We start from the raw sequence: 23,661 nt of genomic DNA on the forward strand, positions 1-23,661 counted from the left end.
CGTTTTAGGTAGGCGTGGTTGACTCTTAACTTTTATAAAGAATATCTCTGGATTTGAGACTTTAGTCTTTGCAACTTTACAGATCTTCTTTATGCACCAAGAGCTTGTAACACTCCAAAGAGAAAGGAAAAATTGTCAAATGACCCCTTTAATTCAATTCTAATTGTCCTAAAGGATTCATTTTGTGCAAATATTTCTTATTGTCTTTATTTTAAATCTGTTTAAATATAACCTGGGAACATTTTTGTGAGATAATCATATTGACAAAAATGTGGACTGGGGTTGAAAATATGGTTGTATGGTTGAAACATGACTATAACTTTGCATAAAAGCATCTTAAAATGATTTTAATGTGACTTTACATAATAAATGTTCACTAGTTAGTTATATCAATGACGAAATAAAAAAAATACAGTAAGTCCTGCACCGTTAGACTAGTCGAAGAACAGTGAAATGAACACTGGCAGCACACCTGAGGTGGCGCTGATAGAACAGATATTTGACGTTTATTGCACACGTAGCGTTTCCATTAATAACAGCGACACACAGACAGCTGTTAGGATACAATTCTTAAAGTAAGAATTAATCAAACGATATGATTTTAAAATAGTTCGTTTGCAACGAACCATTGCACTACATAACGTTAAAAACGCTTTTAATATACTATGCTAAAACATTGTGTCATGGTTAGTGTCAATTTAGTATGTTACTTAAATAGCACTTCATAGTTAACGTACTAAAAAGTTTTTTTTTTTAAATGTTTGATGCTTAACAGTTCAAAAGAACCGATTCGCGGAAATGAATCGGACCATCCAACTATTCAGGTGTGCGCTCGTGCCTCTCTAACATTCTCCACCTGCTGCATCCGGGAGCACAGCGACTGCAGGTAAGTGTCTTTATGATTATTGAATTATATTATGATTATTATATATGAATTTACAGTTTAACTATATCCCAAACCAGCATTTTATCCTTTAGATTAGGGCCGCTAGTCACTGGCGTACAACGAACCATTGCACTACATAACGTTAAAGTAAAACACAAACACAATGTCAGTAGGCTACTACACAACTTAGTCACATGTACTTCAATACGTTTGTTTGCCTTTTATCTTAAAGTATTAAAATGTTGATCAACTGCGGAATTTTAATTGCATGTGTTTTAGTAATGTGTCACTTATTAAAAGACGGCTTTTGTTGGCTTAAATGTATCCAAGTTACGTGGCCATCGCCTACTTGGCAAATGTTGTTAAAATGACCTTTGTAGGCTATATACAGTACTAAAGCCTTTAAAATGACTATAGCAATGTTAATTTAATTTCCTCAGATCCAGCTAGTGTAATCTTGCCCAGGAGGGAGCATGAGTCCTCAAGTTCAAGAGTTATTCCATGAAGACGCACAGGTAATGACCAATTTGTAAGATTTACCATAAGCATAAATAGTAAACCATAAGTTCAGATCCTACTGTTTTACCCTGAGCGGAGGACCTGACTTTAATGGGGACTTGTTTAGATATGAGTGACACTGGTTTGTGTAGGGTTCCCAGAGTAATGTTCAGCCTTGGTGGAAGGTGCAGCTTTTCGTCTGGGAGCCTGTTCTTTTCGGCACCTGGGATGGAGTCTTTACTACCTGCATGATCAACATTTTTGGGGTGGTGCTCTTTTTACGGACTGGCTGGCTTGTGGTAAGTTATGTTTTATCATAGATTTCAAGGTGCTTGTAGCGCATATGTGTATCAGAGAATCTATTTAAATGGAATTTGAAAAGATATTCCAAGGTTTTGGTTCATATCTTTGGAAGCCCGTTTCCACCACGGAATAAAAAAAAAAGTCTCAATGACTTTTTGTGAGATACAAGCTTACAGTTATGAGGAGAAAGTCGTAATTGTGAGACATAAACGGAATTCTAACTTTTTTTTCTTGCAATTCCAAGTCTATTTCTCGCAATTCTGCTTTTATATCTCTCAATTCTGACATTTTGAGTTTACATCTCGTAATTCTGACTTCTCGGTGAACATTTCACAATTCTGAGTTTGTATCTCGCCGTTCTGAGGAAAAAAGTCAGAATTGTGAGAGATAAACTTAGAATTGCGAGAAAAGTGCAAGTGTGAGATACAAAGTCGCAGTTACCTCATTTATTTTTTTATCCCATGGCAGAAACAGACTTTCATACATAGCCTATCTCATGTTTTTGCAGCTGTTAAATGGGCATCCAATGAAAATGTTGTGTGTTTTCCATATGACCATCTTTAGGGTAACACGGGTGTGTTGCTGGGCATGCTTCTGGTATCAATTGTGGTATTGGTCGCCTTGGTTACGGTGATGTCGGGCGTTGGCGTGTGTGAGTGTTGCAGAGTGGGTAACGGTGGGGTCTACTCCATGATCTCCACTGTGCTCGGAGGGAGGATTGGAGGAACTGTGGGACTCTTGTATGTGTTTGGACAGGTGAGTAGCTCCTATCTGTATTATGTTGCATACACATTGGGTGGTCGGTTCACTGTTTTCAAGTTTGGTGACAATCATGTGTCTTGTTGGCAGTGTGTGGCTGGAGCGATGTACATCACTGGTTTTGCCGAGTCCATTGCACAGGTGCTGAACTTACAGAGCATGTGGGCAGTGAGGGGCATCTCTGTGGCCGTTCTGATTGGCCTGCTTGGGATTAACCTGGCCGGGGTAAAATGGATTGTACGCCTTCAGTTGGTTCTACTGGCCATTTTAGCTATGTCCACTCTGGATTTTGTCATCGGGACATTTAGTCATCTAGATCCAGGTGAGCTATTGTGAATGCAAACAAGATTACATCAAGGGTCATTTATATTAGAGTTCTAGTTAGTTTAACACCTGCTGTACATATTAAGGTAACGCTAGGTTTGATGTTTTATCTGGAAGTCTTTTATTAAACCAACAACATAGATCCCCCACTGGGTGTAAGAAAATCAATGGAAAATAAAAAATACACAGGTGTATAGAAGTTAGTTTTTTTTTTTTTTTTTTAAATAAAAATTCTAAATAAAATTAATAAATCTAATTTTAACAGGCACTTGTGACTATATCAAGGTTTACATTCAATAAAGTAGTGCTTTAGGAAGAGATTCTTGCCATACTGTTTTCACAGACCCTGCTAAACAGTGCCTGCCTTTCTTATATATTGACATTTCTTTCTTTGCACATTTCCTGGCAAACCTGCCAGACGAGGATTTTTTTAAACATTTCTCTTATTTCTATCCTTCTCTTGTTTCACTGTTTCTTATTTCTGTGTTTTCATATGTAGTGTAATATGCATTTATTGGAGTAGTTGAAAAGTAGTTGAATGCAGCTTGCTAGTTGCAATATATGTACTACTTTTCAAAAGTTTGGGGTCGGTAAAATTTTTATTGAAAGAAATCAATACTTTTCTTCGGCAAGAATGTATGAAATTGATCAAATAAGAAAACAAAGAATTTTACATTGTCAATTTTTAATTTTACAAATGTAAAATTTCTATTTCAAATAATTGCTGTTATAGGCTATTGAACTTTTTATTCATCAAAGAATCCTGATAAAAAATGTTTATAATTTTATTTCCAAAAAATATTAAGCAGCACAGCTATTTTCAACTTTGATAATTTTGATAATCTTGAGCACCAAATCATTTTAGAATAATTTCTGAAGGATTCTGTGACACTAAAGACTGGAGTAATGGCTGCTGAAAATTCAGCTTTGCCATTGCTGGAATAAATTAAATTTTAAAATATATAAAAAATTGAAAACCGTTCCTTTAAATTGTAATAATATTTCACAATATTACTGTTTTTACAGTGTTTTTTGATCAAATAAATGCAGCATTGGTAAGCAAAAGATACTTTTTTTTTTAACTTTTGAAAAATAGTGTACATGTAACTCTATTTATATATTATCTGTGACTCCAGAAATTGCTTATGTATTCATCTCAAAGCTCTTACTTATTCACAATAGTTATTGGTAGTTAGAGACTACCTTAGCTAGTATTTGGCCACATATTTACAGAGGTTTTATGTTAACGAGTTGATCATTTGAGGTCACATGATCTTGCAACAACTGTCCAGTAGATGTCAGGGTAACATAAATATAGCACATTCTAATGTCCTAATATATGTCTGTGCCAATTCACATATTTATTCATTTATTTATTATTTACATTTTCTTTTTCTATAACCGTTTCCATAAAACCATTTAAGCGTAACAAACAGCGCAAGACAAGATTTTGCATACTAGGTTGTGATCTGGCACTGAGAAAATATAAGTAGTAGGCTTGTTAGCTCTGCATCTGCTGGGAGGGGTGCACATGGCCACTAGGGAGTACAGGGTCTCTTCCTAAAATAAACACAATTATAGAACTCCAACACCAATCATAATATGGAAGTTGAAGCAACAGGGAGGGTGAAGTGATTTTTCTTCCCATTATATACAGTACTGTCATCTAGTCATCCTGGACCTCGCAAGGCAAAACTATATGCAGTATTGTACAGTAATCAAAAGAATCCTGATAAAATTCCCCAAAATATTAAGCAACTCAAGTGTTATTAACTTTGATAATAACAAGAAGTGTTTCTTGAGCACCAAATTAGCATATTAGAATAATTTCTGAAGGATCATTTGACACTGACCCTTTGCCACTGCAGGAATAAATGACATTTTTTAATATTTCACAATATTACTGTTTTACTGCATTTATATGTATATATTTTAATGACTGAAAGCATGTTACTGTTAATGAAATGGAGCATGCTTGTAGTCGAAGAAGAACTAGCTAGATGTCTTGCCAAATTCCAATTTCTAAAGCTCTCCCAAGCTATAATCGCAGAAATCCAGCTCTGTCACACATTTAATAATTTTAGGACATTCAGATCTACTTGTGTTGAACATGTTTATGAAGTAAGCATTTACACAGTATTAAAAGAATTTCAACTCCCTCTTACAAAAATGTATACTTAGTGCAAGTTCAGTTTAATAAAAGTTTATAATAGCAAACTTATGTGAGATATCTAATAAGAGTCATTTGCTCTTAGGACAAGCATGCAGGCATTCTTAGTCCATTGTAATATTTAAGTTTTTTGGCTGCCCACCTCAGATGGGGTCAGTATGTACTTTTACACTGGGTTTGCAGGAAATCCATCCCAGCCCTTCCTGTTCTACTGATTACTGGCTTCCTGTCCAGAGAGGAGGCAAGACTCTCAGAAAGATGGTGTTCTTACTCTCTCTCTTCAGAGAAAGTCGGACACTTTGGGGTGTAATGGACTAAATATGCAGCATTACCCCCTAACTGCAGCTACTGCTGCTGTCATGTTGCCCTGACCCCATTTAGGAGCTGGACTTGGGCTGCAGTGTGTGCTGGCAGTGGGAAAAGGAGGTGCTGGTTCCTCCAGGTTTTTTCAATTAAGCCTTGTGGTTATTAAGTGATCTCATCTGATTGACACGACTCCAGGGGGTTGCACGGTTTAGGCCTGGGCGCGTTACCTGCCAGTGGCAGGAAAAAGGAGCTGCTGTGCAGATGTGTTTACAGTTTGATAACACTGTTAATCACGTAGTCAAGGCCAGGTGGTCAGCACAAGGAAAGCTTCATAACCGTGATGTTATAGAGATCCGTGTGACCACATTCCATGGCAATTTAAAGAAACAGTTTTCAAAATTGGACATTGTCTTTCCAAAGCTGTATGATTGTCTTTCTTCTGTAGAACACAAAAGGAGAAATTTTGACGTATATAATGGCCACTCTTTTTTATATATAATGAAAGTGAATGGGGACTGGGGCTGTCAAGCTTTAACAAGGAAACTAAAGTTTTTTTTAATGCTTTATTTAGTGACAATTCACATACAAATTGACAATAAAAGCAAAAATGTCAATAAATTAAAAAAGACAATGATTGTATAAAAAAAATAAAAAAAAAAATTAAGAAGAAATAAATCAACAAAAGAGATGAACTATATACAGAGGGGTATTGAGAACAAATCCATATCTCTAACTACAAAATTAGTGCAAAGGTCCTTAAAAAGGATAACGTTTCAAGGCTTTACAACAATCTATAGTCTTTTTTTGCTTTAGAGTTCCTTACACCTTCCACCACTTTAAGATACTGACAGAGCTCAAATTTAAATGGGAAAAAACTAGGTGTACTCTTTGACCATCGACATTTATGAATGTGATATTTCCCTAATATAATAAACAAATTAAGAACAAAATATGATTTCTTCTCTAAAGGCTTATCATAATAAAATAAAACCTTCTTCTCTTCTAAAGTAATGTCAATTCCCGAAATCTCTTCAAAGAAGATCTTAAAATCTAATAATTTTTAAATGAAACCTCGCGAATCTTACTGATGACACAGTATCTCCTGGAGATCATAAAAGCCTCCTCCCAGTTAATGTCCTGGAAGCGGGAATTCCAAAAACTTTTAGCTGGGGGTATCCTAAAAGGCCGACAGATCTGTTTAAGAAAATTATTATTGCATTTTTTATCAAGAATACTTATACCATCTAACTTTAAATTTAAGTCACTAGTTATATTCAAATCAAAAGCATCAGCAGCCCGCAGCAAATGATCAAAGACCACTGCATAATCCTTTGCAGAAATTGGAAGTTTAAATTTATTTAAAAATTCTCCATATGAGAGTAAGAGACCATCAGGATGAAACAACTGTGTCACCAATAAAATATTATTTCTGAACCAATAATCGAAAAAAGTGTCTTATTCTTATATTTAATATCTTTGTTCCAAATCAAACACCTGTGGGGAGAGAAATTATGTTTGTACACCAACAACCAAGATAACCGAGCTTGTCTATGAAAGTTAGACAGCTTAATGGGAATTTTATTAATATCAAAATTACAACTGAGGAGAAAATTAATACCACCAATTTTGTCAAAAACTAAATTTGGGATAAAGTACCATAATTGGTTATTAGATTTAATACAATTCTGAATCCATTTAATTTTAAATATAGCATTAGATACTCCAAAGTCAATAGCATTTAAACCACCTTGATGATATAAATTACCTAATATGTCTCTATTTAAATAATGTAGTCTATTCTTAACAAGGAAACAAAAGTAGTGGTTGACTGATTTGGAATTTTGTAATTCTTTTTTTTTTGTTGTTCTCTCTCTCTCTCTCTCCTTTTTCTTTTTCCAATACCATTATCTTAGAGAGCAGGGTAGTGTATTTTCAGAATGCTGTATAGAGTATATAAAAAATTATTATAACATTTACCTTTATTATTAGACAGAATTGACAATAAATGAATGAAGACAACAAATTTGCACTTATGTGCATCTATGCTCAGGTGATGGTTTCAAAAGAGTTGAGTTGATGAGTTGTCAAAATAAGTCACACTCATGCCACTTATTGGCCAAACAGAAAAACGTATCTGATGCAATATTTAAAAAAACAACAAAACACTACACAAAAGCACCATAAAATATATAAGTAGTTCATATGAGTCATGGAATATATTCCAAGACTACTTTGGCCATTTTGTAGTTTTGTGAGAGGAACAGACTGACATTTATGCCATTATTCACTGAAAATCATCCTCTCCAGTGAGCTGGTAAGCACTGCGAGTTAAACTCAAGAACCGGATCAGTTGATTTATGAAAGTGAAAGTGGCGTGACATGTGGCCAAGTATGGTGACCCATACTCTGAATTAGTGCTCTGCATTTAACCCATCCAAAGTGTGCACACACACAGCAGTGAACACATACACACCGTGAACACACACCCGGAGCAGTGGGCAGCCATTTTTTGCTGCGGCGCCCGGGGAGCAGTTGGGGGTTCGGTGCCTTGCTCAAGGGCACCTCAGTCGTGGGATTGAAGGTGAAAGAGAGCGCTGTACATTCACTCCCCCCACCTACAATCCCTGCCGGTACGAGACTCGAACCCGCAACCTTGGGTTACGAGTCCGACTCTCTAACCATTAGGTCACAACTTCCAATTATGAATGAATCATTCAGATCAGTTTGAAACAAAGCTATAGAATGACTTCAGAAGACTTGCATAATTAGTCAAATAGTCTTCATGAGCGATACATTTATGATGTTCTGGAACTTGAAAATATATTTGAAGGATAAAGAAGGAGGTCCCACAGTTTAGTACGGGGTGAACTATTCCTTTAAAAACTGAAAGCTGAAGGGCTGCACATAACTTGGTTGTGAAATAATTCTTGGTAAAGGATATGTTTGAGTTATACACCCAATCTACCAGTGTGCCCAGGCTCATGTAGCCAAAATGGGAGAAGAAGGTTTGATGATCTTTTAATATTGCTACCTACTTCAATGTTTTGTTAAAACTTTTGAGAATGTTATTACTGGAAAAGATGAAGAAAATGTAAGCACAATCCTCTTGAGTGTTCATACCATTGTGGTGAACACATTTGTGCTAGATTTAACAAAAAAAAAATGAGATCACCTCCTAGTTCTTTCCCTTCCCTCCTGCCTATTATCACACAAGAGGAGCTGTGAGAAGAGCTTTCCTACTACCGTAGGCTTTTAGACTGGCTTTTATTGGTGTAAATTCTGTTCTAGTGGTGGGAAGATATTGCTGGAATATAACAATTAGGTTTTATATGAAAGTGTGCTAGAACTGAATCTTCTGATTTGTCTACTCGTTGTCTTCATAGCTGGCTTGTTTTTCCACTCACATACAGTAGTTTTATGAAGGTATGATGTTCGTGTTATGTAGGATCTCAGCTCTAACCTCAAAGACACTCTATTTAAGCACCCAGAGTTGGACAGGAAACTGACATGCGCTCATAAGTTTTAGGTTGACCGGGCTCACCCACATTTTTGGCTTGAGACAAAAGAGCAGGCAGGAAGCAGATCCGAGTTCTTCGCTAGCAGCGTCCACATCATCACTTACTCTTCTAAATCTTCAGATCAGGACTGTCACTATAAATATCCAAACTGCAATCTGAATAGTTAGAAAGGTGTCAGGGAGGGCAACAGTAATGGCCCTGCTCTTATCCACTGTGCCAATATGGCTTGTTCTTTATGCTTGTGTCTGAATGTTTATATTTTTATCTCCGAGCATGACATTTCTTTACATGGACAATAGACAATAGACAACATTTGGTGTTTCATTTTTTTTGTGTTTGACACCAAAGCATTATATGTACCCTAGTGTTCAGAAATTTGTGGTTGTTTGTAAAATAATTATCTTATGCTCACCAAGGCTGTGTATTTTTAAAGGGGTCATATGATGTTGCTAAAAAGAACATTATTTTGTGTATTTGGTGTAATGAAATGTGTTTATGCGGTTTAAGGTTCAAAAAACACATTCTTTTCCACATACTGTACATTATTGTTTCTCCTCTATGCCCCGCCTTTCTGAAACGCGTAGATTTTTACAAAGCTCATCGGTCTGAAAAAGCGAGGTGTGCTCTGATTGGCCAGCTATCCAGTGCATTGTGACTGGACAAATTCCTCAAGCATGTGTTATGTTACGTAATGTTACGCCCCTTACCATATTGTGATGCCTGCGGAAACCACATGTGACGACCCCGGGCTGGACTCCGCTTCGTCCACGGTGAAAGCCGATCCAGCGATCGACAGCGCGAAGTTGAAGTATTTTCTCAGCGACCAGCACGGATCAGCTCCAGGCATGACGAAGCAATATCGTCCTCTTTTGGAAGGCCAAACAAAGTAGTTTCGCTTTCACAACGAAGCACACAGCGCCTTCACGACATGGTGGCGGCAACAACAATACTACAGCGAGAATAAAAGTTACGCCTTCTTTCTTTGCGTGAACATTTGGGCGGCGTTATGCAAATCTTCCCAGATAGTGACGTAGATATGTGGGGGTGTGTTAGAACGAGCTGTTTTAGGTAGGTGTGGCTGACTCTTAAATTTTATAAAGAATATCTCTTTTTATCTCTCGGATTTGAGACTTTAGTATTTGCAGCTTTACAGATCTTCTTTATGCACCAAGAGCTTGTAACAAATTTTAATAGCATCATATGACTCCTTTAATTTATTCCTGTAAAGGCAAAGCTAATTTTCAGCAGTCATTGCTCAAATCTTCAGTGTCACATGATCCTTCAGAAATCATTCTAACATGCTGATTTGGAGCTCAAGAATCATTTTGTATTATTATCAAAGTTTAAAACAGTTTTGCAGCTTAATATTCTAGTTGAAACTTTCTTATTCTTATTTTTTGGTTCTTTGATGCATAAAAAGAAAAGAATAATGCTGTTCTTGAAAAGAACAGCATTATTCGAAGTAGATGTTTTTGCAACAAAATCTTTACTATCACTTTTGACCAATTTAATGCACAGCAGTATTCATTTTAAAAATCCTTTTAAAGATCCCCAACTTTTGAATGGTAGTGTAGTTGAAGGTTTTTTTTTAGTTCAAGAGACATAAAACGATTAGCCATGGTCTATCCAACCTCCCCCCCCCCAAAAAAAACCCCCCAGCTTACCATAGATTTAGAAGTTCATTAAAGAAGGTAATTATGTCAAGGTAATTAATGATTGTGGTAAAGTAGGATGTGTTTTTTCCTACTTGTGTGGTATAATTGAAGTATCTTATATCTGTTATTTCAAAGTCTGTGTCCACGTAAACTTTCTTTATGTACCTCCTTCTGATCCTCTCTACTGGATCTTACTCTCATTCTAGCTCTTTCTCTTTGTAGCCAAGAAACTGTGACTTGGAAGGGTAGGAACAGGCAGGGCTTCTGAAAGGGTGGTGACTTCCTTTTGGATAAACATATCATTAATCCAAGAGAACACATTCTTTCCCATCACAAGATAACCAAGAGAGGGAAATGGATCATGATCTTGCGTAGTCAGGCCCTGTAGATGTCTCTCTGCAGAGGTAACCCCTCCCCTCCAAACGCCATCTTTCTTTTTTCTTTCACTACATTTATTGTACAGTTCTGACTCTCTAACTGACAATCTCATTTTTATCAGCTCCTTCATCCCTGTTGATGTTTGTCCATAGGTCATCTATTAATTTAATTATTTCTTATTTAAAAAAAATTCAAACCAGTATGACTTTATTTTGTTGATTGAATGCAAAAGTAGATGTTTTGAAGAATGACAGAGCTGCTGTTTTGTGTGTTAACTGCCAAGTCCTATAAAGAAAAAGCACCATAAAATTATCCTAAAAGTAGTCTATTTGACATGTTTGCTAATCCAAATCTTCCGAAGTTGTCGTTTTCAACCTGGGGTCCGGGGCCCAATAGGAGGCCCCAGCAAATTTCCAAGGAAGCCTCAAGATAACTTAAAATGACTAAGACAAAGCAAGCATTAAAAAAGACAAAATAACTAAAAATATAAATGTCTTATTTTATTTCACAACCTCTGCAATATTTTTGTCTTTGAAAAACAAGGTTCCCATGGTCTTAAAAAAACTGAATATTTAAGGTATGAAGAGTGTAAATAAATCATTTTCCTTAATCCTTATCCAGTAAATCCTGAACAGCTGAAAAAGTCATTGAATACTGTGGACAATGAGGGGGCCTTGGAGTTCTAAAACCATCTGTTTTATTTTATCTTAATTCTTTGCATTATTTACTGAAAATTTTCCCTCTGTTGTGTCTTCATATTAAATATGCATAAAGGAGATATGAGAGCTCGAGCAAAGGAAAGATTATCAGTGAAAAATGACTTACGTTTTTTAGCCTGTTCCTCACACAAAGTTCATGTGATAGTCATGAAATATAGCCAATGAATCGTATGGACTACATTTACGTTGCTGTTTTTGTCCTTTTTGGAGCTTAGCAGCCTGTTCTTGGATTGTTTCGTTTGCCTGTGAACACACCCAGAGTTTAGTCCAGCATTCCCTCCATCATGTCCATGGCGCAGAACTATTGAACTTGGCATGTATTCCCAAGAAACAGGCTGGCCCTGGGTTTGCACGCATCTTGACTGGGCGTCTGTCCCCCCGGGTTGTTACATAAAGGGCGGTGATGGTTAGCCACAGACACGCGGGGCTCTGTCTGTGCATGGCTATGGAGTCCATACCTGTCATATTTCAAACCAGATGTCTGTTCCACAGTACCCCAGGGAACCCCTCCCTTTGATTTCAGGGTGAAAAGGGTTATTGTATCAGTGTGCGATAGATCAATATTGTACGTCATGGATGCTGGTCTTGCACAGGAGGATATTTTCTTGTAAATGTCGTCACCATATGATTCAAGCCTGCGTTTTAAGCAGAGAGGTGGAAACTTGAATTCTGCTTCAGGAAGGTTTTCTGAAATTTGTTTAAATGTTATGAAATATTTAGACTGGTCTGTCTAAATATCTGATTTTTCAAAAAGGCCAAAATATTTCCTTTTGCTTTTCATAAAGATTCTAATTTACAGGAAAACTGTGTGTGTAATGTTTTTGTCATATATACTCCGTGGAAACAGTGGGATTTCAGAGATGAATCTGATTCTTATCATTGTGTCAGTGCAGACTTTTTCTGTAAAGCACTCGGTAATGCTTTAGTCCAGCTGAATTTTGTAATAAACAGTCTTTCCTAACATTGTCTTGTGCTGAACATGTTTATTGCAGAGCATGGATTCATTGGCTATTCAGAGGATCTGCTGCGTAAGAACACACTGCCAGACTACACAGCTGGCGAGACTTTCTTCACCGTGTTTGGGGTTTTCTTTCCTGCGGCGACAGGTGACTTTACACACACAAACAAAAAAGGCTAAACTGGGATATAATAACCACTGATTAAACGACACTGGTGATATGAGGATTTGTTTTTGCTATTAGGGAGGTATAAGCCTGTATAACTTCAATGGCCTCAAATACTTGCAGCTGTAATGTATGTTAGTAGCTGTGGTTGGATTTAAGATGCAGACATCCCAGAAATCTCAGAATTTCTTCTCCTATTTAACACATTTTTGTTGTATAACGAGGTTTCAGTCTAAGCTTGGTGTCACTTGCACCAGCAAACTGCACCCAATGTCTGCTTGACAAGGTGGTCTGAGACAGTACTTTTGATTTCAAGGAACCCAATATGATGATCCCTTTGTGAGGCACCTCCTTCATAAAATACAAAGGCAGCTATATTCATAAAAACCCATTCATATTGTGTGAAAAGTATTTTTAAGTGTAATATTACAGATAGCAAAATGAAACCATTCTTTCCTAAATTTAATTATTGTACAAAATTTCATTATTTTAGGTATTGTACTAAAATAAATTGCTCAAATATTCTAGAAAAAATGTACAGTGATTTAACACATTTTTCATAAGTATATGCAGATGTGTTTTTCTTACTTTTAAAAACGATATAATATTTATGCTGTAAATATTATGAAATAATCCCAAGTAATCTTGTGTTTTCTGACCAGCCTGCAGAATAATATAGAAATATGATTAAATGCGTTGAAAGTTTAGGATCATAATTATTTAACATTCACATATTTTGTTAATCTGTTAAGTGCACAGTTTCTTCAGGTTTGAATTCAGGTCTGCGTTATTTTGTGATCTCAACCCACCTTTCATAATGCTTTCAATTTAACTATTTTCATTGGCAAATATCATATAAATAAAACCAGTAAATATATACAAATGAGAATTATCTACAAAATGTAAGAAAACCCACTTCATTCTTGTCTTGTTTTACCACACACAAGGCAAACCAGCTTTTGCCTCCTGCAAAGACTGAAAGATTGAATAATTCATTAGAGCAATATGAGGCCCTAATCAGTCGGGATCAAAGTTTCCTTTTTGCTCCTATTAGAAGTCAGAAAGGTGTTTCAAGTGAGCTCTGATATGTACTTCTATCTGTTGTTCAGGGTTTGAATGGCCCCTTGTCTCTAGTAACCTTGTGTGTGTGTGTGTGTATAGGTGTGATGGCGGGATTCAACATGAGCTCTGATCTCCAGAGGCCTGAGCACAACATCCCCGTGGGAACTCTTGCCGCAGTCTGCACCTCGTATGTTTCTGTCCACCACAGAAATAATCTTTAATTCTTCCTTGGTTCATCTTTAGCCTCTATTTGTGTTGACCGTACACATACTTTAGAGTAGGCGCCAAAATGAATCTATGAGAACCAGAATTACGATAAGCCTTAAAGTGCCCCTATTATGCCATTTCCAGTATTGCCTTGCATGCAGTGTGTAATGTAGCTGTATGTGAATGTAAACGATCTGCGATGTTGTAAAGCTGAAAGTGCACGATAAAGTTATTGTCTCCCAAAATAAAGAATCGACTCTGAACAGCTGAAACGAGTCGTTAGTATCCCACCGTCACAGGGTAACACATTTGCATAATGTGTGCCTATGTTCTACGTTGGCCGGCCGAACAACTTGACCCCGCCCACAAACACGTCATTCTACTGACAACTGCTTCTCTAATCTCGGGGAGTTCAACGCGGGATTCACAAAACGCTTGCTGTTGAAAGATGGATCAGTATCCTGTTTATTTGGACAAGCTGCTCCACTGAATCACAACCTGTAAGTATGATAAATAATAGATGTTTATATTTTCTATAGAGCGTTCAAAATACAGAACTATTGAAATAGGCGTATCGTTTCCGACACGCGCTGTACGCCATAGACCAGTCACAACAGACTAAGCCATCTGACCAATCAGAGCAGAGCAGGCTCACGGAAAGGAGGGATTCAGAGAGAATGAATCTTTGAACTGCTTCAAACGAGTTGTTTGAGAATCGCTGGAAAATGAGGTGATATTAAATGCATATTTTGAGAAAACTAAAGCGTTTTTTGAACTTGCATGCATGTAATCCTATTGTAGGAGACTCCCAAAACAATATTAGGAACCGTAAAAATGGCATAATAGGGGCACTTTAATGCCCTGCAAAAAAAAAGTGTATGATATATAAATCAGTGTGAGATATACTGTATGTCTGCTAATAGTTGATAAGATTTAAAAAAAAAAAGTTTTTGAAAGAAATCTCTTATGCTCATCAAGGCTGTATTTAATTGATCATATGAATACAGTAAAAACAGTAATATTATGAAATTATTACAATTTAAAATAAAATTTATATTTTAATAAACTCAGAAATCATTCTTATATGCTGATTTGGTGCTCAAAACATTATTTTCAATGTTGAAAACAGTTGTGCTGCCTAATATTTTGTAAAAAAAAAAATCAGTATTTTTTCAGTGGTCTTTAATGAATGTAAAGTTAAAAAAACAACATTTATTTGAAAGATAAATGTTTTGTAACATTATAAATGTCTATTAATATCTTCTCTATAAATAGAATGAATGACTCTTGTGTATTGTGGGAATCCACAGGTGGTTCCTGTATCTCGTCTTTGTGTTCTTACTGGGAGCCATTTGCACCAGAGAGGCGCTGCGCTATGATTTCTTAATAGCGGAAAAGGTAATCTGATGTTATTACAGGCTTCAGAGGATGGCCATCTTCCATGGGTTTTTCCACTATTAAGACTCATTGTCTCAACTGAAAGTGAGACTTGAGAATAGCACATTAACCACAGATAAAACGTTACATTTGCATTTATTGTCATGCTAATGTCTGCAGGCCCTCGTAGCACAGGCATTTGAAGTCATTCTAAATGCTACAGCTGGTGTAAGTGTGTGAATGAAAGTGGAGCCCAGTTGAGCACTGACCTTGCACATACCCTGACGTTTGATGGCCACACAGCTGCCAGTCAGCATAGATTACAGTAGGCTGCTGAACTAAGCTACATAGTTTATGAATGTGTAAGGCTCTAGCCTGGATGTGGCTGACCCCCAGCTGTTCCTTAATGTGGGCGGTGGTGTTTTGGGGTTAACACTCTATATTATATTGAATCTGCAAAAAGGTGCATTTTGCACATTATGGTGTTACAGAAGGTGGGGTTTCATAAACATAATCATTATACTGTATTATTTTTAACTGCCCACTCTCATTAGGAGTTCTGTCAGATGACATATTGTTTCTTTAATTGATTTTCAACGTATTATAAGCTCTTTTCTGTCTGGCCAAGCAGAACAAAGCTGGGTGGAGCTCTCTACATTCTCTTCCCCTCTGTGTTTTTTTTTTTTTTTCTCAGGTCTCCTTGGTTGGTTTCCTGTTTTTGCTGGGCCTCTACATCTCCTCCCTGGCCTCCTGCATGGGCGGCCTGTACGGAGCACCCAGGATCCTCCAGTGTATCGCCCAGGAGAGAGTCATCCCAGCTCTCGGATTTCTTGGGAAAGGGGTGGGTGCTTACAGGGAGATGATAACCATATTAATGTGTTTATATTGTGGCTATTTTCAGAACGGGGAATGCTAGGATGTGTGGTTTTATGCTAAACAATGGTTCATTTTTTAGGTTCCTTTTATTTAGATAAATCAAGGCTAAATCTATTCTGTGATTTATAATCCATTTGAAAATCAGGGATGTTCTTATGAGTTCTCTCAGATGTTAAAAAATGATCAAACATGAACAATTCACATAGGATAACAAGGGAAATTAAACATTTGTTTTTCATGCACTTTGTGCCACTTTAATGAATTGTTTACTTTTTCACGCTCAATGAGTAGCTCCATAGACGACAGGATGAGTTCCTAATTATGCACCCCAAAAAAAGCGAAGGAATGAATTGTAACAATTGTGGCTATCAAAAAGCACAGCACACCCTTTCCCTCGCCTGAGCTCTGTCTGACCCCTCTCTATGGGCTACAAGCTCACCCGAGACATCTCGCCCTGAATCAGAGTCCCAGAACAAACGCAGGAAGCACAGAAAAGACCAACCCTGGTGGATCTGGAGCTTTGTCAGCCAGTAGCAGTAGCGCCTCCATCCCAGAGATTTATGGGATCTGGGTAATGACTGCTCTGAGGTGACATGAGAGATGTTGTCTTTTTTGGGATGTTTTAACTGGATACTTTTACTCGCTCGTTACATAACCTGAAGAGCGTGAAAGAAATTAGGGTATAGGACCCAAACCCATAATGCAAACTTGCAAAAGATTAATAACAACTTGTGAAGTAGATGAAGTAGACATGACTATGTTCCTGTCCAATCCCATAGTGCAGTGTGACGAGCTTAGGAAAAACAGACAAATGTTTCTTGTAAATATAATCTATTATAGAAAACAAATGCTTATTATAAATATTTAAATTCACATAAGTAACTTACAAAGATGCTACCTATGTACAAGTAGTTGGGATGCTTCCTTAGAAGGTGCCTATGTAGTGATTAGACAATAAGGCAGCTCACTAGGTTTTGTAACAGCCATACATATGCCTTTCTCTTGTCTTTTTATGTATTATAGCGAGGGCCCAATAAGACGCCTGTGGCTGCCATCTGTCTGACCAGCTTGATCTCCATGGCCTTCATCTTTGTCGGCCAGGTCAATGTACTGGCTCCCATCGTCACCATCAACTTCATGCTAACCTACAGCATAATTGATTATTGCTATTTCTGTGTGGTGAAAACCCATGAGCTGCAGGTCCAGCAAAGGATGACGCTGATCAGGAGGTCAAGCTCCAGAAGATCACTTGTGTCTAGCACTCACCCCCATTATGGCAGCAGTGGAGCCATCAGTGAACATGTGAACGGCACACTGCTGGAGTTCACCAAAGACATGGACCAACTATTTCCATTGCCCAGCACGGACACCGCTGATGAACAGAGATTTTATTTTCCTGCCTCCAAGACCCGGGGCAGGAAGTCAAAGATTCCAGCTAAAGAAACGCTGATGAACAGTTTTGGGTTGGACTTGAACAGCAATGGACCATTAGATAAAGGAAAAGATGAGAGGGAGGCGGAACAAACTTTTGGATTAGATGATGATACCAGTAGCCAGTTAGGACTTATGGAGTCTGTCCTTACAACAGAACACAAGAGGAAACAGTCTTTGCCTAATTGTGGCCCAGTTGAACTTGAACAACTCCCAAGAGAACAGATAGACAGAAATGGTACATAACTCTCTACAAAACTCCTCAATATAGTGATCAAAATTTATATTACGCCTTATATACCTTTCGTTCACAGGTTCAGAAACAAATCTTGAAGGATCAGAAATCAGATCAATCCAGGGTTCGGTCTATGGCAGATTTTGCAACCACTGGGTTTCATTAGTTGGTGTAAGTTTGGCAAAAATGATCCAGCCTGTAAGCAATAAGCTTGTAAGCTCAAATTTTTAATGCTGTTTTTATCTTTCTTTAGGCATTGTGCTCTTGTATGATAATGTTTGTTATCCAGTGGATGTACGCCTTGATTAATATTACAGTTGCCCTTATCCTCTTTCTCTACATTGGAACAACAAGCCCAGGTTTGCCAACAGGTAACTGTAATTGTACCTAACTTTTATTTGATTTGAATAATCTTGAGAAATTTTGATAAATAACCCCAGTTGCTCATAATAAACAGAAAATTGTCTGAAAAACATTTCGGATGCCACACACTGCTTATTTCAGACAAATATATTACTTGTAGGTCTAATAAGGCTAATAGCTTAAAATACTTTTTTTTTTTTGGGATAGGTTTGCCACAATTTTGATATTAGGATGATTATTTCAACTATTTAAATTAAAGTCCAGTAAAAATAGAGGTGTATTATGCATATATCCATCATGATGATGACTTTTTTTTGTTGGGAAATATAAAATTATATTCTCTGCCCACAGGTGCAGCAGCTCGCTTCAATTTCTTCAGCTGCCTCAAGACCTCGCTGCATAATTTTGGGAGGTATGTTGCATAGTCCTCTGTAGGCAGACTTGACTTTTCCAGCATAACATCTGGTACTTATTGCAGCTTTGTGTGGCAAAGAACCACCTACTTAGACAGGAAAAGTCTGATCTACATTTTTTTCATGATGTTTAAGGCCAGGATCAGGAATGCACTGAAATTAAAATTCTGGATGCACTTGGCCAACAACCAAAACCGAAAATGCTTTGTGTCTCCTTGGTTGGTTTCCTGTTTTTGCTGGGCCTCTACATCTCCTCCCTGGCCTCCTGCATGGGCGGCCTGTACGGAGCACCCAGGATCCTCCAGTGTATCGCCCAGGAGAGCGTCATCCCAGCTCTCGGATTTCTTGGGAAAGGGGTGGGTGCTTACAGGGAGATGATAACCATATTAATGTGTTTATATTGTGGCTATTTTCAGAACGGGGAATGCTAGGATGTGTGGTTTTATGCTAAACAATGGTTCATTTTTTAGGTTCCTTTTATTTAGATAAATCAAGGCTAAATCTATTCTGTGATTTATAATCCATTTGAAAATCAGGGATGTTCTTATGAGTTCTCTCAGATGTTAAAAAATGATCAAACATGAACAATTCACATAGGATAACAAGGGAAATTAAACATTTGTTTTTCATGCACTTTGTGCCACTTTAATGAATTGTTTACTTTTTCACGCTCAATGAGTAGCTCCATAGACGACAGGATGGGTTCCTAATTATAGTGTGCCAGAGTTCGCTCCAAAAAAAAGTGAAGGAATGAATTGTAACAATTGTGGCTATCAAAAAGCACAGCACACCCTTTCCCTCGCCTGAGCTCTGTCTGACCCCTCTCTATGGGCTACAAGTTCGCCCGAGACATCTCGCCCTGAATCAAAGTCCCAGAACAAACGCAGGAAGCACAGAAAAGACCAACCCTGGTGGATCTGGAGCTTTGTCAGCCAGTAGCAGTAGCGCCTCCATCCCAGAGATTTATGGGATCTGGGTAATGACTGCTCTGAGGTGACATGAGAGATGTTGTCTTTTTTGGGATGTTTTAACTGGATACTTTTACTCGCTCGTTACATAACCTGAAGAGCGTGAAAGAAATTAGGGTATAGGACCCAAACCCATAATGCAAACTTGCAAAAGATTAATAACAACTTGTGAAGTAGATGAAGTAGACATGACTATGTTCCTGTCCAATCCCATAGTGCAGTGTGACGAGCTTAGGAAAAACAGACAAATGTTTCTTGTAAATATAATCTATTATAGAAAACAAATGCTTATTATAAATATTTAAATTCACATAAGTAACTTACAAAGATGCTACCTATGTACAAGTAGTTGGGATGCTTCCTTAGAAGGTGCCTATGTAGTGATTAGACAATAAGGCAGCTCACTAGGTTTTGTAACAGCCATACATATGCCTTTCTCTTGTCTTTTTATGTATTATAGCGAGGGCCCAATAAGACGCCTGTGGCTGCCATCTGTCTGACCAGCTTGATCTCCATGGCCTTCATCTTTGTCGGCCAGGTCAATGTACTGGCTCCCATCGTCACCATCAACTTCATGCTAACCTACAGCATAATTGATTATTGCTATTTCTGTGTGGTGAAAACCCATGAGCTGCAGGTCCAGCAAAGGATGACGCTGATCAGGAGGTCAAGCTCCAGAAGATCACTTGTGTCTAGCACTCACCCCCATTATGGCAGCAGTGGAGCCATCAGTGAACATGTGAACGGCACACTGCTGGAGTTCACCAAAGACATGGACCAACTATTTCCATTGCCCAGCACGGACACCGCTGATGAACAGAGATTTTATTTTCCTGCCTCCAAGACCCGGGGCAGGAAGTCAAAGATTCCAGCTAAAGAAACGCTGATGAACAGTTTTGGGTTGGACTTGAACAGCAATGGACCATTAGATAAAGGAAAAGATGAGAGGGAGGCGGAACAAACTTTTGGATTAGATGATGATACCAGTAGCCAGTTAGGACTTATGGAGTCTGTCCTTACAACAGAACACAAGAGGAAACAGTCTTTGCCTAATTGTGGCCCAGTTGAACTTGAACAACTCCCAAGAGAACAGATAGACAGAAATGGTACATAACTCTCTACAAAACTCCTCAATATAGTGATCAAAATTTATATTACGCCTTATATACCTTTCGTTCACAGGTTCAGAAACAAATCTTGAAGGATCAGAAATCAGATCAATCCAGGGTTCGGTCTATGGCAGATTTTGCAACCACTGGGTTTCATTAGTTGGTGTAAGTTTGGCAAAAATGATCCAGCCTGTAAGCAATAAGCTTGTAAGCTCAAATTTTTAATGCTGTTTTTATCTTTCTTTAGGCATTGTGCTCTTGTATGATAATGTTTGTTATCCAGTGGATGTACGCCTTGATTAATATTACAGTTGCCCTTATCCTCTTTCTCTACATTGGAACAACAAGCCCAGGTTTGCCAACAGGTAACTGTAATTGTACCTAACTTTTATTTGATTTGAATAATCTTGAGAAATTTTGATAAATAACCCCAGTTGCTCATAATAAACAGAAAATTGTCTGAAAAACATTTCGGATGCCACACACTGCTTATTTCAGACAAATATATTACTTGTAGGTCTAATAAGGCTAATAGCTTAAAATACTTTTTTTTTTTGGGATAGGTTTGCCACAATTTTGATATTAGGATGATTATTTCAACTATTTAAATTAAAGTCCAGTAAAAATAGAGGTGTATTATGCATATATCCATCATGATGATGACTTTTTTTTGTTGGGAAATATAAAATTATATTCTCTGCCCACAGGTGCAGCAGCTCGCTTCAATTTCTTCAGCTGCCTCAAGACCTCGCTGCATAATTTTGGGAGGTATGTTGCATAGTCCTCTGTAGGCAGACTTGACTTTTCCAGCATAACATCTGGTACTTATTGCAGCTTTGTGTGGCAAAGAACCACCTACTTAGACAGGAAAAGTCTGATCTACATTTTTTTCATGATGTTTAAGGCCAGGATCAGGAATGCACTGAAATTAAAATTCTGGATGCACTTGGCCAACAACCAAAACCGAAAATGCTTTGTAATATTTATTTATTATTTTATTAAGTAATTTAACTCAATAATTTTAATGATACTGAATTTAAAAAAACACAAGCCAATAAAATAGCCACACTTTTATTGAAAGTAACAATAAAATTGGGCAGAAATAATATTAATTTATTTTTATTCAGTTCTATACAACAGAATCAGATGTAACGTTTTTTTTTATAATTAATTATCCAAATAATGTATAGTACTACAAAGCTATTATTATCAGAGCATGTGAGCAGAGCATAGCGTCACAAGAGGGTAGCATAATTTTGACCAGAATTGCCATGTTACAGCACAGTAGCGCTATTGCAAATAGGAACAAGTATACTACATAGAAATTTCCTGTCGGCACGTTATTTTAGCAAACTTTGCATGAGCAGTACATTAGTGTAGCGTTTGCATGGGTCGTGAGCAGCACAAAGGAACGCACATTCATAGAGCGGAGCATCACACCACAAAGTGATGACGGCTAGAGGGAGAGTGAAACCTGCGTGCTGGACACAAATTTCTGCTCATATTTTCGGCCGAAAACCAAAAATGCAATTTTTGGCAGCCAAAACATCGGTGCATCCCTAGCCAGGATTACTTGATACAGAACATACCACAATAATGGCATGGACGTTTCCACCAGTGCTTATACAGAAAACACTGAAAAATAGATCAGATCAGATTTTCTGTCTGTCCAAAAGAAAAGTACTGATTATTTTACAGGCATTCTGCAGAACGTCAGTCTGAGTTAACAGTTTTGCTTATTGATATCTTGTTAACTTGACACTATGTGCCTTTCTTTCGTATATACAGTGGGGACAATTGGTGGCTGACTAAATACTTTTTTGCCCCACTGTATGTTACTATTCCAAATGAGCTGAGACTGAGTGTTACATGAAGATAAATTCAAAGCTATTGTCTTCATGCACTATGGAAAATCTTTAAATGTCTTCTGATTTAATGACACTATTCTTTAGCTTGGCTTGTTAGGAGAGTTCTTCAATTAAAACTAAATAAAGCACTTACAAACATATTACTGTTATGTGGGTATGTGGTAGAGGCCATTGTGGATGATGATTAGAAATGAATATACACAAAACCGAACCTCACATTTCCAATCATTTGCCTCTCTTCTTAGGCGAGATGAGGCCCTTCAGGACCAGATTGTGGTGACACCCTCTTTGTCAGCTGTTGGCATGGAAACCAGGCAGCTAACAGAGGAAAATGCAGACTTTGCCTTACGTGATCGTTACCATCACTCCTCCTTTATCACCACCACAGACAAGATAGTCCATTCTCAGTCCAACTGAGCATGTCACAACCGTGCCCTGCTAACCAGCTGGATTGAAACAGTGGACACATGGGACTAAATAATCTTGACTGATCACTCAACTGAGCAGCACTTGAAATATATATTTTTAATTACTGCATTTCTCAGGTAGTACTCGGAGGACTGAGCTTTATTTCCTGAAACATCTGAAGGAAACTAATAATGCACATTCCCTGAAAATCGGGAATGTGCATGCATTGTGAATTAATTTGCCGTCACGCTTGTAAAAGGTTTAATGTGCACCATGGGCGTTTGATTTTCAAATTATAAGTACATTTTGTCTTGTATTTTGATTGACCTCATTGAGTTCATAACACCAAGAAGTGCCGTGCCCATTCAAACTAGAACGTGCCCCCTCCAAGTTAATTCTTCCAAAATAACTTCCATTTCCCCCCCCCAAAAAGAACAATTGTTCTAGGGGAAAAAACACCTATTTTCATGTTGCTTGTATGTTTTCATGTTACGTGTCAATCAAGTTGCAGCTTCTGCAAATCAGTTGCTCCAAACTTGTTAGACTTTCTTTTTCTTAGTGAAGGACAAATTATTTAGCATGAGAACCAAAAGCTACTTTTTCCCATAATGTTAAACTACACAGTGATCTATCAATCCCGAACTGATTGTATGGAAGGTTGGGATTTGAACCAAGGTCCCCTTGTTTGCTAAACAAGAAGTCTA

At 37.6% G+C, this 23,661-nt stretch overlaps 1 protein-coding gene across 1 annotated transcript; it reads left to right on the forward strand.

The window, feature by feature from the left end:
• Positions 1-781: 781 nt before the first annotated feature.
• Positions 782-23,377, forward strand: slc12a8 (solute carrier family 12 member 8). Its single transcript, XM_016286696.1, has 14 exons — positions 782-886; positions 1,327-1,401; positions 1,537-1,683; positions 2,252-2,443; positions 2,537-2,768; positions 12,509-12,622; positions 13,802-13,889; positions 15,220-15,307; positions 15,981-16,127; positions 17,186-17,831; positions 17,908-17,999; positions 18,082-18,199; positions 18,543-18,603; positions 22,795-23,377. The coding sequence occupies exons 2-14, from the start codon at positions 1,360-1,362 to the stop codon at positions 22,964-22,966; spliced, it is 2,139 nt and encodes a 712-aa protein (XP_016142182.1). The 5' UTR covers positions 782-886; positions 1,327-1,359; the 3' UTR covers positions 22,967-23,377.
• Positions 23,378-23,661: the final 284 nt, after the last annotated feature.

The sequence above is a fragment of the Sinocyclocheilus grahami genome, unplaced genomic scaffold (assembly GCF_001515645.1).
Source record: "Sinocyclocheilus grahami isolate Dianchi unplaced genomic scaffold, SAMN03320097.WGS_v1.1 scaffold214.1, whole genome shotgun sequence".
Lineage (NCBI taxonomy): Eukaryota > Metazoa > Chordata > Actinopteri > Cypriniformes > Cyprinidae > Sinocyclocheilus > Sinocyclocheilus grahami.